Genomic DNA, 23302 nt, shown 5'->3' on the forward strand with positions numbered 1-23302 from the left:
TCCGGCGCGTCCTTGTTTCGCAAAGGGTTATGGGACGTGTAGTTTCACGGACACAAAGACTCACGGTTTTTGGGTTTATTGGTGCGACGGTGGCCGATTTAGACACAAAACCTTAACGAACACGTACTGCATCGCATACCAATAGTTTTTCTTTGTGTAAATACTACGTTGTGAGTAGTTTAGGCGACAATAGTTGTGTTCGGTCTCCCGTACAGACGAGGGCAGCAGAACACCGGATTTACCCCGCCAACCGTCGAGCACGAGGGGTACGAAGAGAAAAGAACTCGCGAACTCGCACCCGTGAACGCGCAGCGACACTAAATCCGCTAGATTACTAAACCCGTCCCACAGCGAGGGAAGATGAATGTTTTTAACGATTTACTGAATTTAAACACACAGCATACGTTTTTCCCCTAAAGGGTTATGCTTAATCATATAGTAGGAAGTGACTAATTTATTCAGGAGGACGCCTTTCTCGTCTTTTTGTCTTTTTTGTGGAAGAAAGAGCCCCGCGGTGCCGTCGGGCCAGTGGGTCGCCCGGAGTTGGAACAACGACGAGCTGCCCATTACACTTTAAATTAAAATAAAGCCTCCTTTACGTGGATTTTAAACGCTAACAGACGTCTAAGTTAACCTTTAGTTGTTGTTTTAGGGGTCAACAATGACCCACAATGTGCGACAGAGCTCCTCAGTGGACTGATCAAAACAGTGTCAAAGGCTAAGCTAGGTTTTGGATCCTGTTATTGTTTAAGATTTTTTAATTTATATCTGATGTGACACACGTGTTCCTGCGACGACTTGTGCTGACCCGACAGTAAAGTTTATCTCCTTTGAACTTTGTAACTGAACGATCCAGGATGTCGTTTTTTAATTTTCGTAAAATATTTAAATTGGGAGCAGAGAAAAAGAAGAAACAATATGAGCATGTCCGCAGAGATGAAAATCCAGAGGAGATCTGGGACATAATCGGTGAGCTGGGAGATGGAGCCTTTGGAAAAGTGTTCAAGGTAGGTGGTGTTTCCTTCTCAGTTTCTCCCCCATCTCTTTTCTACATTAAAACCATCAAAATCTTTTGTCTCCTCCCAGCAGTTAGTGTTTCTGCAGCCTGAAAGATTGTAAAACCAGTGTCACCTCAGTCTTGCCTTGCTTTGACCCACCCACCACCTCCAGAACCAGCTCTGACAGAGGTGCTGTCTCATATGACTGCTGGGCATTGCTTGACTTTCACCCTTCAGATTATTTTGATTATGTGCATGATGATCAGCCAGAGCAAGCAGGACCAGGGCTGAACAAATAATCACAATATTATCAAAATTGCAAAATAGGAAAGTGCAGCACTCAAATTGCAGAAGCTGGAGTTCACTGATAAAGGTAAAGTGTGTCTGAAGAGGGCATTAAAGATGTCTCAGTCTACTGTTGCTATTCTCCAGACATAAAGGGACACGCTAATTTAGTCCAGACTGCCACAACAAGTAGTATTTATTTTGTATGTGGAGATTCTCGTTCGACCAGGCAATGACAATCTTAGGATCTCTAACAAGACCTCCAGGAAGCTTCTTCAGTTCTAACAAAACTTCAGCCTCTTGAATCAGAGGTGAAACTTCTTCAAGAAACAAAGACAAGTCCAGCTCTTTACTATAGAACCTCTTACGTTCCTAATCTTTTAAAATTGTTCTCAGTGGAAAAGAAATGAAAAAGGAGCATTCCCTCCAAATTGTGATTCTTACTACGATATCTGTCAAAATAGTCACAGCATGATTGTTTTTGCATATCCCTAAGCAGTGATATATTTGCATGATATTAGTGGATTATAGCTGAACATATGTCGTACCTAAACTGCATTTTGAACTTCAAATTTTGAAGCAGTGAAATTAGCTAATCGCAAAGTCTGCGATTTAGGATAGAGGAAGTGTGGCCATGATCTTATTAAATTTCTTGCATTTTCTCCCTTATTTTTTGGAAACGCAACCCTTGATGCTTTGGTGGTATGGCTCACTTGACGTTAATGTGAATATATCAAGTTAAATTGAACTGAATAATAAGATAAATGCTGTGAATCAATTTTATTGTCAATTTAATTATTATTGATTAGAGCAGGCTGAAGCTTTCACAGCTTGTCTATGCAGCCCACTGATCATGCTCATTGTTGTTCAAGCGACATGAGCTCAGTGTAATTATTTGATAATCAGACCTTGTACATTTTGCAGCATATCTGACCAAGAGTTAAAACCTTTCTTGTCAATGGTTTTACAATTTCATCCCATCCTACTTGTGTGATACTCACGATTTTAATGGTGTCTCATGGGGAAATGTGCTCCATCACATGTTAAATATAGAACACAGCAAATACTGAACTTATGCAGGGATTTTAAAAAGTCCATCATAAATATAATAATGATATTTGTCAGAAAAAAATAAATATTTATACAGTGGATGATGTTGACTTCTTAACTGCTTCCTCGACGGTTTCTAGATGATCCAGCATTACATTTTCAGAAAGCTGACCCAGTGTCAAAGCAAAGCCCTTGTTATCATTTTAATGGTGCCATTGTTTGCTTTGACCCCAATGCATAGCTGGAGCCAGAAGCTTCATTTGCATGACTGACAGTAAATGTTATCACACAGGAGGGCTGTGCTTTTTTTTTTGAAGTCCTGTTTTTGTTCTTTGTTGCCAACTTCTATTTTTGGACCTTCTTACATGCTTACCCAAGATTTCATGCCAGTGTATCATACTTACAGTAAGCCTAAACTCAACCTTCAGTCACAGGGTGCCCAGTATTTCACCAGCAAAGCTCATGTGAACTGCAGTGACTGTTCAGGAAGGGGAAAAACGACCAAAACAGACCTTTCAGCAGTTATTCTATCACAGGTTTTTCCACATAGAGGAGTTTTTGGTGTCCTGGAAAACAAGTTTTAGTCAGTGACAAAGGAAAATCAGCTCAAAATTAAAATGTTTTATTTCGTACCAATTTTTTAATTGGGTTTTCCTTTATTTGAGCGCAATATTTAATTCTGTTCATCAAATGGTCAGATATAAGAGGAAAATACATACATTTCTTTCCAATAAGATACCAGATTTTTTTGCCTTTACTGTACTCTCTTGCTGTCATTTAATGTATAGTCACTGTCCAAAGGTGCATGGAGCTATTATTGATTATTCTGCTGATCATTTTCTTCCCTGAACAAGTAATTGCATGGTCTATAAGATATCAACTATTAGTGAATATGCCTGATCAAACTTCTGACATTTGTTAGGTGATGTGTGACTAAAGTCCTCGATCATATACCAGTAACTGCATTAAATTCTCACATTTTGAAAATAAGGGCATTAGTTTGACATTTATCGTTGTAAAAATGAAGAGATGGATGCATTAGTTATCAGAACCGTTTGATTTCTGTGGATCAACAGATGGACAAGTCGCTGCAGGTCAAAATGAGCTACAGAGTCGGGCTGAAGGAGATCCACAAATAGTAAATTGCAGTGTTGTGTTTATATGTCTGGGCTTTGGGCCATCCCAGTTGTAACGCACCACCACACTGATGGGACACTACCACACTCTATTGATCGTAATACAAACTGTATTTGAAGCAGAATATGGGGGTTTATGTTTTTCTGAGGCTGACTGCGGAAGACAGGCAGGTCACCAGGAAGTGGCTGCATCCCATATCGCCACGGCAGCTTCACTGAGCACATCCTGTCTGCAGAAAAGCCAAAACAAACAGGAGGAATTTCCACTTTGCGAGACATGTCTCATGTTCTGCTGACATATTCAGACCAAAAGCAACCCAGAGTGTTTATTTGGGGCTTTTACATCCACTTGATGCTGTCGAAGTGTTTCTTTCAGGTCTGAGGTCAAGAACACTTACATCAACCAGTCCAACATCAACCAACTTTGGCCTTCTGGGTCTTTCTTTATTCACTGTGGGCATATTTCCCACTGCAAAATACAATTATACACCTCTATAGAAACAACACAACTATGACCACAAGAAATCTGTCTTGTGCAGTATGGCAAAGTTATGACATAAATCATAAAACAGAGACAAAAGAAAGATATGTTTATTTAATTATTTTACAATAATTAAAAAAATCTGGAATCAACATGCACAACATTTTTCAACTGCCCATTGGTGTTACTACTTCTATCTGTTTGACCATAAATGGAACGTGTTTGGGTTGTGGGTTGGACTTTGGGAGACACTTGTTAGCCTTTCTTACCTTTTATCAGCCAAACAAGTAATTAATTAGTGGAGTTAGTTATTGACAGTGAAAATAATCATTAGTTTCAGTACTAGATGCGACTACAACAAAAATAACAAGCCTTTAGACTGTGGACTGAATGAGTTAAGTGTTTGGCCACACAGCTCTCTAACCGTATTTTCCCCCACAGGCTCAGAACAAGCAGACGGGCATCTTAGCTGCTGCCAAAGTTATTGACACAAAGACCGAGGAGGAGCTGGAGGATTACATGGTGGAGATTGACATCCTGGCCTCCTGCGACCACCAAAACATTGTCAAACTGCTCGACGCTTTCTATTATGAGAGCAAACTCTGGGTGAGTAGAGGGAGGAGTGGCAGTTTCAGCAGCATTTCCTCTGTGTTGCCTCCCAAGCTGGGGCAAATATAGAACTAATACAGCAAAGGCTCCCTTTGAAACACAATTTAGACCCATCAAGATATCACTGTAGAATGTCCCCTTTGTAATTTTGTAGCTTTGGCCAGTCAGAATCTGCAGTAATTGCACAATATTTATGCAATCCAGCTTTATGGCTTGACTACAAATTGGCGGCATATGCAAGTTACTTTCCTGTTGTAGTATTCTTATCAAAATGTGTGGCCAAAGTTCACATGAATAGCTGAAGCAAGTAGTTTTAAGAGCTGTTAATAATCATACCAGTCAGTTTATAATCCATCCGCTTTTGATATGAGCTCATTTTAAATTTCTTTGTTTTTTACTGTTGCTGCATTTTTAAAAACAAAATCACGTGTATTTGATAGTGTTTTATAACTAAACCAAGTTCTGCTATCTCTTGCAGAATTTGTGAAAAGACTTTTAGGTGTGTTTTGCATCATCGAGTATCAGTTATAAACTCCATTTACCGGAGAGGAACTGTGTCAGTAGATATGGATTATAGCCAAAGCCTAAACACTGAGGAAGTGTTCATGAATAAATAAATAGCATGTGAACTAGTGGCAGGGGTGGATTACAGGTTTGTCCAGTGAAGTATTTCAAGTGTTATCTCTTTGTTATTACTCACAAAATCTAACTAAAGGGACATATTTCCAATTAATGCCTCACATTTATTTTTAAAATTCCCAAATAACCGGTAAAATATGCGTGTCCAGGCTCAGAAATGTTGTGCTTTGCCTCGTGGGAGTCAACATTCAAGCATCTAAGCAGACAGTCGAGTCATTATGAACCCTCATGATCACCTGAGTATTTAATTTCAGGGCACTGCTGCCTTTTTCTTCCCATTGTGCTCTGAACAATATGCACAGCCCAGTGGAGGTTGATTTTTATCTCAGCCGGCGTGGCACCTGTTCATGCAAAGAGGAGAGAGTGTTCAGGACATTTCTTTCTGGAGATGAAAGGCTTTGTTGCACATGATCCCAGCATGGACTGGGAGGTGACTTATGACTGCGGTATTGTAAAAACTGATCCCACCTCCTTTTGCGGCTATAATTTCAGTTGCCCAACAACATTTTGATGTTGTTGCTGATAATTTCAGTCTCTCAGGTCTTAAACTTGATCACACACACTCACATCCTCTGTTTCTGTGCCTCATGAATGGGTTAGAAAGTATGTGGGTGCATAGTTCTCTCAGCATTTGTGTGTTTGTGTCAAACAAGTGGCAGAGGAAGCCACAGCCCTGGCCGTGGTTCCTCTCTGCCCGCCGTCGCTCTGAAAAGCCGCTGTGAGAGCCATTGTACAGCACCAGAGCTGCTAAAACAACAGCCGCCTACGGGGAAACACTAGAACCGTGTGCGTGTTGAATAGCCAAGACTGTTCTGAGACTTGAGGCATTGTGTGTCTTGTGAGGGCTTTGTTGCTGGAAGTGGAACAGTCTTGAAAGGCTCTGGAATGCCACTAAAACGTGGCAAGAAGTTTTTCATTTATAGGTTTTTACACTTGCTATTTTAAATGCAGGCTGTAACAAAACCTTGACCACAATTAGTTTCTCAGTGGTTCCAAAATTGCAGAAGTTTAGCTTTGCTTCCTCCTCCGTTAGCCAAATGTTTCCCTGAATCACAGCAGAGGAGTGAGTTTGCCTGGTGCCAGAAGGCCAAGCATGTGTTTCAGCCCACAATCCAGATGCTTCACCTCACCTGCTGCACATTACCATACTCGCCACTGCCTGAGGTGCTGTGTCCATACATACTCTAATCCTATTTGCAGAATAAGGCCTGAGGTCTGGCAATTTAGCTAAGCAAGATAGCTAGCAGCTGTGAGAAACCCTTTCCACAATGTGGCCCCAACTGGGCCAATCCTCTTACGTCAACTGCCATACTGAAAGCTGCTAAATGCCTTTATGAGCTCAGCGCAGTTCATTCATGCAGGCTGGGTGGAAGTTCATTCTCAAATTGCTTTATCCAAGTGAGTAATTTGGGTACCTGATGGTGAGGATGAGCTCCTTAGATATTTTTCTGTTTACAATGGACTAAATACATAGAGGAGTGTCTCTCTCTCTGAACCTAAGAACCTTCCAGAACTTCACAATAGACTTCAGAGGTCACTGGGTTCTCTGCTTCATGAATAGTGTGCACTCACCTGTGTTTGAAATGCATTTTGTTGTAGAGATCACAGCTAATCTATCAACAATCAGCACGTAATAAAGACATTTTTTATGTGATTTAAAGCTGCAACAGTTACTCCATTAGTCATCACCTATCAAATAGTCCATATTCTACACATTTGCAGGTATGCAGGTTGCATCATAAAATATTAGAATAAGTTAACATACTTTAATGTTTAAATGTTCTTAGCCTCTCCTGAAAAGCCCAGTCGGCTGCTCATGCAAGTTACATACCATAATCCCAGATCTTAGGGTTGGGATTTATTTGTGCAACCAAACTTTGTGTTTTTGTTCTGCACTTTCATGGCAGTTTGTATCAAATATCTAGCAAACATTCTATAGAAACTTTTTTTTTTTACAGTTCTGTTGATAAAGTGTCTGTCTGCCATATGTATGACTGTTGTTTGTAATTGGACTTTATACAAAGTGTTTCAGGCAGGTTAGGAACAGAGTTCTCTGTTCACTTCTCTTTGGCATGGACTTGGAGCTTTGTAAGTTTTACATTGACAGAAAGCAGCCATATAACAGTGAAGGAAAGGAGAAAAAGCAGAATGTGGGCTTTTTAATTATTGGTGGTTTTAACATCCACTTTATGGCTGTATGAGATATTTCTTGTGGGTCTGAGGTCAAGAACTTTTGAAATCACACATTAACCACATTTATTCCTCTTCTAGAGCAGTGTAATGAGAGAAATCTACATTTTTAATTGGAGCTTCAACAGTTAGTTGAATAATTGGTGAGCTGTCACCCTTTAAATTAACTACTTTGGAAATCGTTTGAACAGTTTGAGTAATTGTTTAATTAAAAAAATTCAAAGTTCTCTGATTGAATCTTCTTAAATGTGAATATTTTCTGCTTTCTTTCCTGGCTGTGAACAACACAAGATATTTGAGGACGTCATCTTAGCCTTTGGAAAAACACTGAACAACATTTTTTTGACATTTTAAAAGCCAAACTAATCAATTAATCAAGAAAATGATCATTAGTTACAGCCCCAAAGCACATTGTTTTGCATAAACAAAAGCAGGTTGTGTTACATATTTTGAAAAAGCACTCTGTTCTCTGTTTCTTCCCGCTGGCAGATACTCATCGAGTTCTGTGCAGGAGGAGCTGTGGATGCTGTCATGCTTGGTGAGTCAGCGTTTCCACTTGGCACACAGGTTGTAACATCAAAAAGAAAATTGCTCAGATAGCAGAGAAAAAGAGCCAGTTTAAGACATCAAAAGGCCTCAGCGGGCCTCCCACATATTACAGTCTTCAATCTCCAGGACTCTAAATGTAGCTTAACCCTTATTACCTTCTATGATTGAGTCGCATTAGTGTATCTCTGAGTGAGGAGTTGGAAGCGTGTCTCTGTGTGACCTTCACCTTTCCTTCGCAGAGCTGGAGAGACCCCTGACGGAGCCTCAGATCAGGGTGGTGTGTAGGCAGACTCTACAGGCGCTCGTCTACCTCCACGAAAACAAAATCATCCACAGAGACCTGAAGGCCGGCAACATCCTCCTCACGCTGGATGGTGACGTCAAGCTGGGTAAGGCTGATGTAAATCCAGCTGTTCACAGCAGAAACCACATCATCTCTACACTGCAGGGTGACTGCAGACCCTGACTCCACATGAACCTGCATTTCTATGACTCAGATTCTCGATCCATAAATGCTCAAATTAGCATTGTCGTAGGATGGGTGCAGAAAACTGTAACCTAGCAGTACATACAGCGTGTAGGAGAAAGTTAAGAACTTGAGTGAGTTGTCTTTGCTTACTTTTACATTTTCCCTCTTACTTTTTTTAAATTTTCAAATGGAAAAGAGTTTACAGTCTGGCAATGCAGACAAGACTGTGTGCTTTTGGCTGAAGTTTTTCCTCATGTTTCCTCATGATTTAGCTCCTGGAAATGACACAGGACTCTACTGTACATCCATATATAGTTACTTTCCCACATACGACACATTGTCAGGTTCAGTTATCCAGGTGTATGTTTACATCATTCACAACAGGAAAACTGTGTCGAGGTGTCATGTGATATCATATAGGTCTTACAAACACCTTGACCACATGGTGTTTGTTTTCCACACTGGATTTTTTTTAGCCCCTTTAATGCAAAAAAACTTACATGTTCACATGATGCTCCCCTGACATTAAACTCCACTCATGTCAAACAGTTCTTACCTTTTGGAAGCTTTGCTTTATAAACAGTTGTTCTGCTTGTTACAAGACAATGTTTCCAGAAATTTGACTTATTTGCTTGACATTTCATACATTTTTGCATGTTGTTTTTGTTTTGGCCACATCTCCTACTAGTAGTGATAAATAATAAAACCTAAATAAATAATAGTTTAAAATAATAATAATTTTGCACATGTTCTTATTGTGGCCCTTCTTATAACATTTAAATCACTTCGGTCAACTCAGGTTGTTTGTAAATGTGTCAAATCAACTTGATTTGATTCAGACCGTTGTCACAACCAGAATAGATTTGTGAGAAATCACTGGAGTGCACCTTTACAAAAGAACCTTTTAAACACACTCTTGTTGTTGCATGGCTTTTGCAGACTTTGCTGCATGAATTAATGGTCTTTATGCACAACAGCTGTTCAGTTTGTGTGCCAACACATCCACAGTAAATGCAGCATTGTGGCTTACTCAGAGGGGTATGAGTCACTGGTGAAATAACACACAGCAAGCATTTTATCCAGTGACATAGCACACACACACACACAGAGGTGCCTGCTGGGAAGCTGATCAGCCGTTATTCACGCATCATACAAATAATGATGCCATCATGCAAAGGCTGAGTTATGTTTTGTTTGTGTCATGCACTGACATTTTGGACGTTTGGCTTGTGTGTCTGCGTTTGAAAAAGAAATGACAGTGGTATTCCTCGTGCTAATTCCTGGCTTTGCTTGAATCACATGCCTTCCAGCTGACTTCGGTGTCTCTGCCAAAAACACCAAAACGCTGCAGAGGAGAGACTCTTTCATTGGAACGCCTTACTGGTGAGCGGAATATACAACAAAAATGGAAACCTTTTTGCCTCCAAATCTCCTTCTTACTGACATTTCTGTGTCTACTTCCAGGATGGCTCCTGAGGTGGTGATGTGCGAGACGTCCAAGGATCGTCCCTACGACTACAAGGCGGACATCTGGTCCCTCGGCGTCACATTGATCGAGCTGGCGCAGGTCGAGCCGCCCAATCACGAGATGAACCCCATGAGAGTTTTGCTGAAAATAGCCAAGGCCGATCCTCCAACACTGATGCAGCCGTCACGCTGGTGAGTCACAGCGAGGAGCTCTGACGTCCATTCGAGCACACCAAGGAAGCAGCCTCGGGGTTGCTGGTTTGAGTTTCTGAACTCACATGACATAGCATGCCTCTAGACTAACTTTTCCATTGGTTGCACTGTTGCCGCCAACTTCCTCCGTTGTACTTCCACATTAATTTCCCCCTCACATTAATCCACCAAGCATCCTGATGAATAGTTTTCATCAGTTCCCCAAGGTTGCCTGATACCATTCTGATAAAATAAGCTCAGGCTAAACCTCTAACCTGTTGAGTATCAGTTTATAAATAGATACTGCAATTTACCAGTGTTCCCCAAATGCCTCACATGTAACCGATAGTACAGTGGACTCAGATAGCCATGTGATTAAAAATTTGTTGGAAATCATTGAAAAACAGCTCATTATAATGTCACATTTACCCGAACTGAAATCAGCTGATTTTTTTCCACCTGGGCTGTTTCCTGTGTGCAGATTCTTCTAATTAAAATGTGAATCATTGTTAATCTATTTTTTTCAGCCCTGACACTGTGTTATATTGAATGTAGTGGACAGATTCTTTTTTAATCATCAGGTGTGTTGGACTTCTCCTTCTCCACCAGCCTCCTCCTGCTACTCCACATTTTGTTTCTGTGCGTTGTTTTGCTTGTTTATTCGCTCCTGTTACATTTTCCCTCACTGTGGACTCAGTTTTCACTGCTATGTTACATCCTGCACCTCTATGGAAACAGCACAACCATGACTAGAAGTAGAGAAAATTCAAAAATGTCTTCTGTGCAGAATGACATAATTAGAATGCCAGAAATCATAAAAGATGAAGCTAAAGCCCGTTGTGCTTCACCGGCCCGCCCGCGGGACGCTTTGAGATCTGCATAAGCATTTCCTTAAATGTCTGAAACTGCAAACGCGATTATACAAACACTATACACCCATGTAAAGCTTAGATTCTCATGAATCCGCCGGTATAAACCACTTTCAGATGTGATTACCACAGCGGGTAATATAAACACATTTGTCCAACAAACAACAAATAACGTAAACAGCACAACTCACCTTTGAAGGCTCATAACTAGTCACAGATGAAAATATTCCACAAAAAACGGCCATAATCCAACCTTGGACATCCAGACAAAACAAGCCAGTAAAATATTTTGTCCAAAACATGTCTTGAAATCAGTAAACAATCCACAAATAGCTAGTTTTCGTGAACGTGCACCTCACGCTGCGCGTCCCATATTTGGGATAGGCTACAGCACCCCCCCCCGCAACCCTAGTGAGGATAAAGTGGTGTATAGAGAATGGATGGATGGATATTAGCGAACTTCAGTAGAAATTTCAGGCAGAATTGACTGCAGTGTATAGAGCTACAACTGATTTTTTTAAATTATCTAGTTTGCCAGAAAAATGTGGAAATAAAACCTGGAATCAACACGTACAACATTTTTCTAAGGGCCCACAGACGTTTAATACTGGAAAACAATGGTAGCTCAGCACACCATAGATATTTAGCTATTTATGCTTTTACCGCCACTTCAAACTCTGCCTTTTTGGCCCTGCTACACATTTATTCTGACCAACTTAAAGATGTTTCACCATGTTGACTGTATCTCCCAACAACTTGCTGATAACTTGCTCCTCTGTATCCCATTGTTGAGCCATGCTGCAGTTATTTTATTAATCCAGTAAGTTTGGGTTTGAAAATAATCAGTTGTGGATATGTAAAAGTGAAGTGGATTTCACATATCAGGCAGGGAGGGTAAAGGTACTGTTTTTAACGACAGTAACTAATGCAATAGCTGCCTGTGGGCGGCGAGTCAGCCTGAAGATCATCATGCATTTATACAAATGCAACCATGTGAAATTTTAACTCACACACTCTGTTCACAGTTGGAGTTTTGTGTTGATGTACAGGACCAAAGTGACCTTATTCATGCATTCTACCTTTCAGGTCTTCAGAGTTTAGTGATTTCCTAAAGCGGTGCCTGGACAAGAATGTGGACAACAGATGGAGTGCGCCACAACTTCTGCAGGTACTTATAATTTTATCAATCTTGTCCCTTGTTTTTCTGTTTGTAAATTCTCGTCGCCCCACACCTGGCTGCTTAAACCGAACAACCTTCCTTCCTTCCCCAACCCTCACCCATGCAACACCTGCCATTAAGCAGCAGAGTCCTAGACGGCATCTGTTTATCTGCTCCTCACTGAACCGTCTGTCCTGCCTCGCTCATCCTGCTGTGCTGGAGCTGACGTCAGCAGAGCAGGCTTTTCTTTTTCCACTGGGTTTAAGGTGCTCGGCACATTTAGAGCGACTTACTTAGAGAGAGGCAGTGAGGACGCGCTCATTCTCAGGAAATAACGTGCAACGCCGCAGCTAAAGGACACTCAATGGGCTTGAAAATACAAAATAGCGGCCTGCCACCGATGAAGGTTTTGATATCGAAGAAGCTGCACATTCTCAGGCCAGCGATAGAATATGTGCAGCAGATTTCTAAGCCCAAGAAGGTGAGGTTGTAGATTTAGATCTCATTTTATTAAGGAAGTTTGCTGATGGATTTGTTTCTCTGTTTGCTGTAAAGTGTGCTGAAAATCCCCAAGAGAGACTTAATGATGCAGAAGAACTTAAATATTTAGCCAGCATTGTTTAATGCCTGTTTGCTGAATGTTGTCAGAGGAGCATGCTCTACTGTGAGCAATTTATATCTCAGCCTCAGTGGGATTAGTTGTCAGCAGGGTGCAAGTATTTGCTGCTAATTGTCCAGCAGCGTTTTTACTGCAGTAGCACAACATATTCAATTCAAGGGGTGTTTGCGTTCAAGTAGACTGTTAACATTGACTTGTGTTGTCTTTCTTTGTCTTGTCCGCAGCATTCATTTGTGTCCACTGTGGCTGATAGTAGGCCACTGAGGGAGCTGATAGCCGAGGCGAAGGCAGAGGTCACCGAGGAGATTGAAGAGCACAAAGAAGAAGAAGAGGAAGAAGACACAGACGCACATCTGGTGAGTGGATATTTAGTAAAATCAGTTTGCAGAAGATTTGCTCTGTAGTTTGAAGCTTCTGGGAGCCAGATGTACTGGACTTTTACATAAATTTTGTCATTTTATAAGCGTGTGAATATTTGTCTGGGCTCTTAAAATGTAAATGGGAAGAATAAAATCTACAATCAGCTGTGAAGGAATTAAGAGGAAAACTCATGCAAAACAGTTGCATTTGTGACTGTATGGTAAGCATGTTCTCTGATTCAGATTGCTGAAATTTAACATTAGCTTCTTAATTGAAATCTGTGGATTTCACTCTTCAGAACTTGTGGTGAAATTGCATTAATTTTGGACTAGTTATAGTGACTAGTAACATCAGTACTAGTTTTCTGGCTTTTGGAAAAAACCAGCAGTCATTAGTTTTTGGTTGTTTCTTCCTCTTGTTCAGGGCCACAAACGCGCACCGTCAGATGTCAGTGTTGCCAGCTCGGAAGACGAGAAGATCCCCCTCTCCCCCTCCATCTTGGAGTCAGTCCCTGAGAAGGTTGAGCCAATTCCACCCATCCCTGCACCCACTGAGCTCCCTGTGGAAAACCACCTGGTGGAGACCAGCTTTGTAGAGGAGCCTGCTGCGGATGTACTTCCAGAGGAGGCTTCAGACGCTCAAGAGAAGGATGAAGAGGCAGAAAAGAAACCAGTTGAGGAGGAAAACGTTGGAGAAGCAACAGTAGATGTCACCTCACCAGAGCCAGAGACTGAACCAGAGGCACCTGTGAAGGAAATACAGCAGCTGGAAATAGCCGTTGAAGATGAAAAGGAAGTAGATACAGCTGAGGATTCAGAGCAGTCAGAGGTTACTGTGACTCCTCAGGAGGAAAAATCGCCTGTTGTGGAGGAACCAAACACTCCAACAGAGGAGAAGGAGGAGGAGAAAGACCGGTACAAACATCTAAAAGTGACTTTAACCCTACCGCAGCAGGATGAGGAGGTTCTAAAGGAGGAGAATGGAGAGAAGGCCACAGAAAAGGATAAAATAAATGCTGAGGAGGAGAAGACAGTTCCAGACAAAGCTAAAGATGTCAAAGAGAGAGATTCAGACTCAGGAAGTGGCTCAGCTGCCGACAACAGCAGTGTAGACCTGAATCTCTCCATTTCAAGCTTTCTGTCCAAAACAAAGGAGCCTGGATCTGTTTCCATACAGGTGACACACAGTCCACACACTCAAATATCAGAAAACATCTCACAGGCGCATCATTAAACTCTTCTTTGTTGTTTTCTCAGGACACAAAGCGTCAGAAGAAGACACTGAAAAAGACTCGTAAATTCATTGTGGATGGAGTGGAAGTTAGCGTTACTACATCAAAGATCATTACTGACAATGACACCAAGAACGAGGAGATGAGATTCCTGAGGTAGTCACCAGCCTTACGCTTTACATACGCTGCAGGCAACAGTTTTATGCTAATACGATGAAAATGACTTTCCCAGGAAGCTCAGCTTACAGCCCGACTGATTTACTTCATGCAAAAAGTTATACATGACTGACATAATTCTTCCTTCTTATATTTTTCCTTGTTTTTTCCAGGCGGCAGGAGCTGAGGGAGCTTCGCCTCCTGCAGAAGGAGGAGCAGAGAGCACAGCAGCAGCTCAGCAACAAACTGCAGCAGCAGAAAGAGCAGATCTACCGACGCTTCGAGCAGGAGACAACGGTGAGTATATTCATTGTGAATTAACCCCAAGCACTTTCTGAGCATCTATTTGCTCCCGTCACATTTTTACTCACTGTGGGCTCATTTTTCACTGCAAAACAAAGTCCTGCACCTCTATGGAAACAGCACAGCCATGAAGGAGAGAGAATATGAGAATGTATTTTGTATGACACAGTTATTAAACCAGAATTCATCAACATGGAAACAATTGAATTTCTGTATGTACCTTATTTGTTAAAGTGTCCACAGTTGTGACTAATGTGGCTCTGCTTACTATAGATATTTAACTATTCTCATTTTTACAAGCTCTGTGGTTTTGATACTAATACAAACTTGATCTGCACATCATTCACCCTGCTGAATGTATCCTCCAACAACTTGCTCCTCTCTGTACTGTTTTTGAGTCATGCAGGATTCATTGTATCAGTCCAGTATATTTTATTTACCTCTTAGTCTCTGCTCCATTTAAACACAGCCAGCAGTTCATCAGTCAGCAAAACGCAAAACTTTTAGTGTTTTATAGGAACTGGTGCATTAATTTTTAAATGGCATACGTAGAACAACGTAGTTTTTTCTGCTTGACCTGCACATCACACATGGGTTCAAGGACATCTGATAACTCTTCCTGTTTTTAAAATTTCTTGCTGATCAATAGTGTACTTGTTTTTATTTTTTTTCTGAACTCTAAGGCATGTGTGTTTAAGGTTGAGTCTGTCAGTTAATTTCTTGCTGGTCTCTGGCTACAGTGGGAACTATCACCATCATTTGACCTCCTTGCAGTAGGAACCTTGCATGCAAACACACGTCCACTTTGGAAACTTTAAAATTTTGTTTCATATGAACCATTCAAGATCCGTCTGTGATCAAAAAACATCCGATTGCTTTAAGAAAAGTAATTGAACAAAATTTTGGTTGAAGTATCTGTTGCTAGTAATACATGTTATGTGAACATTTGGCACATGATGAATCCAGATATCCTGGATTGTTTTTCAGTTGAACAGAAACATGGAAACAAATGTAGTCAATCCCAAACCTTCCACAGACACCGATTTACTTTCACTACAAGAGCTCTCCTTGCCTAACCACAGAGTGCACCTGGACATGTTAATAAGACAAAACTGTGGTTGTTAAATGAAGGTTTTCTTTGGTCTGCAAACATAAACCCATCCAGATGTAGGAAAAAGCATAAAAGACCATGACTCATCTAACTGTTTTCTCTTCCACTGTGCAGAGGTCCAGATTCTGCTGCTCTTACCGTTTAAAGGACAGCTTTATTCACCTCTGTTAGTACTGTGTTCCCAGGTGACAATACAGAAGCACCAAAGCTTGTTTTTATACATGACACCACCTGAGTGAAGACACGTAAAGTGCCTCTGGTGCTGGAGCTAAACAATGCGAAATCAATCAATCAATCAATCAATCAATCAGACCTTTATTGTCATTGCACACTTTCATATACGATTAAATTTCATTTGAGCTGCCCTGCCAATGGCAAGCTCGGGCTGCAGCACCGTTGGGAGCGCGCCTGTCTTAATAAGCTAAAATAAGCTAATAGCTAACTTAGTAAGAAGAAATGAAAATAACTGAGAATTATGGTCGTGTACACTATAATTATAACCATTAGGGTATCAAGTAATAATGTAAATATTTCAATAGGCTGTATACAGATAATTAATAATAATAAAAACCCTCTGAACTCAACGTTTGCAAAACCAGTAAATGCCATTAAACTGACATGAATTTTTAATATGGCAGTGACGATTATCAGCATTTAGGAAAATGTTTCATACTTAGACGTTGTTTTTTGGAATCCTTCACATCTACAGCCTCCTCAGATGGCTCCAGTGACACTAAACTGCCTCATCACTAGAGACCATCACACATTTAACCGTTCTGTCAGTAACCAACGCGACTCTCCGTGTCCTCCAGAGTAAGAAGCGTCAGTACGACCAGGAGGTGGAGAACTTGGAGCGGCAGCAGAAGCAAACCATCGAGAGGCTGGAGCAGGAACACACCAACCGACTCCGAGACGAGGCCAAACGCATCAAAGCCGAGCAGGACAAGGAGCTGTCAAAGTACCAGAACATGCTGAAGAACCGCAAGAAGGAGGTGAGCCACATGTCGCCCCTCAGTCAGGATGGCTTGTAATGTTCTATTCATAGCAGCTTGTTTTGATACCTCCACACATACACGCCTCCTGATCCGTCTTTTAGGTGTTTATATAACCTCTGTTTATCCGGGCGGCAGTTAAATCAGTCTGTGCTGCCACTTCTCATTTATTCTCTCATGGAGTCCTCATCTATCACCAGCTTTTGTCTTATTTTGTTTCCCTCTGTTGTTCGTGGCGGCGTTCGTTCAGACCAAACACGGAGCTGGACTTTCTCCAAAGCATGTGAAAAACACTATCGTGAAATGCATTAAAGAGGATATTATCCAAACCCCACCAGAGGAGGTAACCGGGGCTCAGTTTGCTGTGACACTCGCTACCGTTTGCATCCATCCAGGTTTATTGCAAAAAGCAGAGAGAGCAGAACACTGATGCAGAGATTTTTTTACCGTGACATTGGCTGCAGTTTTTATGGTTTTTCCTCTGAGTCTCTGAAGTTTGCAGTGTCCACCACAGGTTCAGGGTGTGTGTGTGTGTGCAGTGTGTAGATGTGCGATGTGTAGGAGGGTAACATACATCCACAGGGAGTCGCCCATGTAATGATTCAGTCCTTTCAGTTGTCCTCGTGCACGCTGTGCAACGCTCCCATACAGGATGCAAGTGAAACCTCCGGCTGTGTTTTCATGGATTCTCTTAAAGTATCACTCTTGTTCTGTCTGTTCTCTACATGCTGAAGTAGTTCTGTTTTATCAACAAGCTCACACAAAGATGAACATTTTGCTGCTGAAAATTAAGTCCAAACAGTTTATGGGTGTTTTTCTTGCTCCTGTTACATTTTTCGCTGCAGTATAAAGTTCTGTGCCTCTGTGTACACAGCACAACCATGATGAAGTTGAAAGAACTCTTCATGCATTTTGTGCAATAAAGCAATTTTAGGATGAGATAAATCATAAAGACAAAAACAAAACTTTTTATTAATTATTTTGCAGTAACTGACACTAAAGTGGAATCAGCATGTGCAACATTGTTCCAGGTGCCCAAGACATGCTAAACATGCTAACTTAGAATGATTTGCAGACATTACGAGCCAGGTTTACTGTCTATAACTGAGTTCCTTATTAGCCTTTTAAATGTCAGGCTCCTCTGCGTCAGCTGAGCCAAGTAGACCGGATTAATGTGACTGATGAGCCGCTGAAACAGGATTTATTGTACCTGTCTGGTTCGTCGGTTCAAGCTTAGCCTGACGTGAAAGTGGCAGACAGCCGACAGGCCACAAAGGCACACAAACGCGTACGTGCTTCTGGTGTCAGAAGTCATGTCTTGGTGAATAATAAAGTTTTTTTTGGCGGGATATGATGGTTCCCGTTTGTTCAATGTGGAATTAGATGTTGTGACTTTTAATCACTAAAGATGTGTCAATAATGAAGTCTGACTGTCTTTATGACCTGTTTTTCTTGTGTCCTCCTTCAACCAGGAACAAGAGTTTCTTCAGAAGCAGCAGCAGGATCTGGACAGTGCTCTGAAGAAGATCATCCAGCAGCACAAACACGAGCTCGCCACCATCGAGAGAGATTGTCTCAACCACAAGCAGCAGCTTCTAAGAGGTAAAAACCACATTCACTGTCGGGTGATGCTGCTTTCACACCATGTGGTAAACATGGTGTGATTTGATTTTCAACACTTCTCCTTAGATACTGCAAAGAAATGATAGGTTACACACTTATCAGTGCTTCATAACTGGGCATCAGCACCAGCTTTCATACATTACAATCATACTCCTGTATTTAAACATGCAAAGGGACGATCATTTAAGAGCTGACAGTTAATCCACGGTAGGTTTATGCATCAATAATCACTCATTTTTGACAGAAAATTGATCAAATGGCTGTCTGTAGAGAAAAAAAATATGTCACAAACACTGAGAACGTCATTTTCCCTTCAGTGATGCTGAGCTTTTTAGAAACCTTTAGCTTCTTGTTTTCCTTTACAGTCCCCAAACGTCTTATTTATCCGATTTGCAGCGAATATCTGCACTCTAGCTTCCACCTTGCCACAAAGTAGAGCCTTTAGCAGCTTAAGACCAGATGTCTTCCTCATGAGTAAAGCTGAAAGTAAAGATAAATTCACTGTAAGCTCAAAAACACAATTCCTAATGAATGCTAGTGTTGCCCGTGTTACTCATTTCTCACTCAGATCAGTAGTAAACAAGCTCTGAGACTCTTTCGGACAACATTCCTTCTGACTGCGACTGCAGCGCCTTCCAGCGAGCAGCCGTCCTGCCTGGACTTAATCCCATCCTTAATATGCCAGGAGCTGCACAAACAACCCTTCTCAGAAATGCACACTGAACCGAGTCACGGGAGGTTGTAGCTGCGCTTTAGGAGCTTGTAAAGAGCTTTGACTGTGAATGGAAATGGAGGAGACAGTTCAAAGCTTAAAAGCTGAAACCTTGTTAGTAAAGTTTGATGTCGGTTGACACAAATATCTCAGGCATCCGGTCATTCGTTGCTAATGAGGTAATTCAGTCTAAAACTGCTGTTTCATGTTGTTCCTCTTCACTGCAGACCACATAGAAAAAGTCATAGCAGATATTCCCCTCCAATCAGCCTGTGAATGGTTCTTCTGTGCAGTCGTTTATTTTGGTCTTTTGTTCACTTGTGTGTCTGTGTGTAGCTCGGGAGGCTGCCATGTGGGAGCTGGAAGAGCGCCACCTGCAGGAAAAACACCAGCTGTTCAAACAGCAGCTCAAAGACCAGTATTTCATGCAGAGACATCAGCTGCTCAAGAGACACGAGAAGGTACAAAGTGGCTTTGTTTCTCTCTCTGTTATTTCTTACTCTTTATAAGCATTGTTTTTTTTTAACTGAAAATAGCCATGCTTTCATTTTTTTCTTAGTCTTTTGGGCTATTATCAACATTTCAAACCTCGGTTATCTTCGAAAAGGTTGAAGAAATGTTTTAGTTTGGTCAATTTTTAGCTGGACTTGCTAAAACCACTAAAGCACTATTTCTGCTTCCACTTGCACACTGAAAATTTTAGGTTTTGTTGCAGATTTGGATCGAGCAACAAGGCGGACCTTCTTGATTTATTTTATTTTTTTTATTATTCAATGGAATTATCCATCTAGTGACAGTGTTCGCCTCACTGCATGAAAAACAAACCAAACCAGTTCTCCCAACACTAATTTGTAGGGGCACCATTGCTACATCCTGGCTCAGCTCCACCTAAGACGACTGTGATTGGTTTAAACCAGCTAAAGTTCTGTTCCCTGTAGAAGAATGGTATTAAAGCGCAGTTAGACTGTTCTCCAGCGTGAAAGAATGGTCTGACTGCACCTGATCATCAACTGGCAAACAGAAACAATTAGATCTTTGTTAGTTTTAGTGAAAAAAGAGTCGACAGTGGACATATTGATCTTAGTTTTGACCTTTATTTTAAATTTTTATTCCTTCTACGCATTTTGAAACTGCATCATCCACCATTTTTTCATGTCATGTTACCATTGGTTACAGGTTTTCTCAGTCTGAACCGTTAACACGCCAGCTGTTACAATGCAGCTCACTTTGGGAAGTAACATAAAACCCACCAGATGGTCGAGGTAGCACCAGAGCTTAAATCAACACAGGTCACACAGAAGGAGAAACGGAGGGCAGTGGATGCTTATTCAAGAGAAATAACATAGATAAAAGGACAAAACTTCTAACTGGAGCTTATGAAGTGATTTACATATCCTATAGCAACAAAAAATCTATTAAAATTTAACAAATCAGACAAACCTGTTGTCTAAATATTACTTTAACTCTGTATTCTAAAATTCCTATCTGTGATTGGGACTTCTTCATGCTTATTTATGTACAAAATCAGAACATAATCACACAAAAACTGAAAGAAATGCAATAGTGTACAGACTGAATGCTATTAAAAAGGCTGGTCGTCTTAGCAGTTCTTAACTTCAAATGTCACTTTTTACTTAGTTTTCATCTTGTTTTCATGTAAAACGCCCCAGAGATGCCCTGTTGTTGTACTGACCACGCTAACGGCGGCTGGCCTTTGTGCTCTGTGCAGGAGATGGAGCAGATGCAGCGCTACAACCAGCGTCTCATCGAGGAGATGAAAGAACAAGCAGACGCAGGAAAGAGCTCGGCTGCCCAAGATCCAGCGCAGCGAAGCCAAAACCCGCATGGCCATGTTCAAGAAGAGCCTCCGCATCACCGTGGCTGCCATCACCCCCGAACAGGAGAGAGAGAAGATCAAACAGGTGAGAACTTCCCTCCTCCTCACTCACGTCTGCAAGTCCAAATTCCAGCACAGAATAAAGTCTAATAGGAATACTGTTGTGTGTTTGCAGTTTGCTGCTCAGGAGGAGAAGCGGCAAAAAAACGAGAGGCTCCATCAGCACCAGAAACATGAAAACCAGATGAGAGACCTGCAGCTGCAGTGTGACGCCAACATCCGAGAGCTGCAGCAGCTGCAGGTCACATTTTTAAACGCCACCTAGTAAAGCCGGGGTTGTAAAGAAGCTGGACACAAATACCGACGCTGCTCTTCCCCTGTTTTGTTCAGAACGAGAAGTGCCACCTGCTGATCGAACACGAGACCCAGAAGCTGAAGGAGCTGGATGAGGAGCACAGTTCTGGAGCTGGAAGGAGTGGGAGGGAGAAGCTGCGACCCAGGAAGAAGGTGAAGCTCCAAACTCCCTTGTCTCCATTACAAAGAGATTTTCAGATAATGTGATTAATCAACACATTATTCTGAGGTTACTGCGAGTCTGAACACAGCCTGAATACAAACAGGAGTTCTAAGAGTAAAAACCAAGCAGCATGTCAGTGTCTGGAAGTTCTTTTGTTTTTGTGCCTTTTAATGCTCTGAATTCCAATCAGTTTCTGGGTGTTTTTTCTTTGTTCTTGTCACATTTTCCTCACTGTGGCTCAATTATAAGTCCTGCACCTCGATGGAAACAGAACAACCATGAATAATGAGAGAACTCAGAAATGTCTTCTGTGCAGATGATGCATTTCTAAATATAATCTCAAAAGAAAACACAAAGTAGAATTTCTTTGATTTAGTTTGGAAAACTTAAAAAAAAAACTGAAAACACTATCAACACTATTTCTTCTTATTCACCTGGGGTTCTCCATGCTGCAGATATTTTACTGCTTCCAGTTTTAGTTTTTCCGTACTTGTCTAAACACAGCCTGCAGTTCAGCTGAAATATTTCAGAGTGTTTGTCACTGGACTGTTGGTCACAGCTGATTCAAAGAGTGCAGAATTTATTGTTTGTTTGTTTTTACAGAATCTGGTTAGTACAAATGTGGGTTTTTTTGGGCAAATTTTTCCAATTTCAAATGCTGATGGTTTCTGTTGGGACACAGAAGTAGTTTGATGTCAGAATGTTGAAATCCAACCATTCTGACTTGAAACAGTTCTCCTCAGATAAATGGTCTAATTTTGGTGTTTTTTAAAGACATCCTGTCTTTGAAATCTGCCATCTGGTTTAGAGGATTAATCTGCAAATCACAGAGAAGCTTCAAATATTCAATATTTTATCAATATACTGGGTAGCTGACAGACTTGTTGCAGGTGTTTTCACGATAAAACTTGTTTCCAGTTTGCTTTAACATGCATCTCTTGGATTATTATTTAAACACGATCAACATGAAAATAGATTTTTCTGCATTGCAGAAAGATGCTTTTTTATACAGCAAACATGGTCTGACTGCACAGTTTCTGTGGCAGTAGTAATTGATTTATTTTGCTACAGTTGGTGGAACAAAAGTGACTAATTTGGGAGGAGGAGGATCGATGCTGGGAGCTGAATCCTCTTTATTATGTCTGGAAACACATTAAAATGAAATGACATGAACCTGCCGAAGAAAACTGACACGTTCCTTGGTTTTTTTATGGTTCAGGCGCTGGAGGAGGAGTTCGCCAGGAAGCTGCAGGAGCAGGAAGTGTTCTTCAAGATGAGCGGCGAGTCGGAGTGCCTTAACCCGTCCACCCAGAGCCGCATCTCCAAGTTCTACCCGATCCCCAGCGTCCACTCCACCGCTTCTAGGAGCAACCGACGAACAAACACTCGGTAAAGACGATCCTGAGCTGCCTTCTTCCTCCGTCTGCTGTCGGAGGCTTTTCTGTGTCTGGACTCTGCAGCTGAGAGATTTTCAGGTTCAGCGTTTCACCTCAAAACCATAAAGCGACGTAGTTCTGTCTTATGTGATTCAAGTATTTTTATAAAGAATCCAGTGCCTGTAGAATTTGATGTCTTTGGCTTTTAAATTGAGAAATTTCTGATTATTTGCTGCTCGACGTTTTCTCATTTAGATTTTTGCACTAATAAAGGATGGCATTTTATACCACTTAATTTGGTTAATTGCAAGCGGTCATTAAATATGAATGTATTTCTGATAAGAAAAGACAGTTCTATTGTCCTCCTGTTTG

At 41.3% G+C, this 23302-nt stretch overlaps 1 protein-coding gene across 1 annotated transcript; it reads left to right on the forward strand.

The window, feature by feature from the left end:
* The first annotated feature begins 209 nt into the window (after positions 1–209).
* slkb (STE20-like kinase b) lies at positions 210–22947 on the forward strand. Its single transcript, XM_051945924.1, is given in 19 exon segments — positions 210–1007; positions 4392–4556; positions 7878–7926; positions 8177–8326; positions 9717–9789; positions 9871–10065; positions 12021–12102; positions 12937–13068; positions 13496–14248; positions 14329–14459; positions 14633–14756; positions 16686–16865; positions 18338–18467; positions 19537–19661; positions 20930–20977; positions 20979–21122; positions 21213–21338; positions 21428–21544; positions 22774–22947. Coding segments are annotated over 19 exon segments (3048 nt in total). The 5' UTR covers positions 210–857.
* Positions 22948–23302: the final 355 nt, after the last annotated feature.

The sequence above is a fragment of the Acanthochromis polyacanthus genome, chromosome 3, assembly GCF_021347895.1.
Source record: "Acanthochromis polyacanthus isolate Apoly-LR-REF ecotype Palm Island chromosome 3, KAUST_Apoly_ChrSc, whole genome shotgun sequence".
NCBI classification, from domain to species: Eukaryota; Metazoa; Chordata; class Actinopteri; family Pomacentridae; genus Acanthochromis; species Acanthochromis polyacanthus.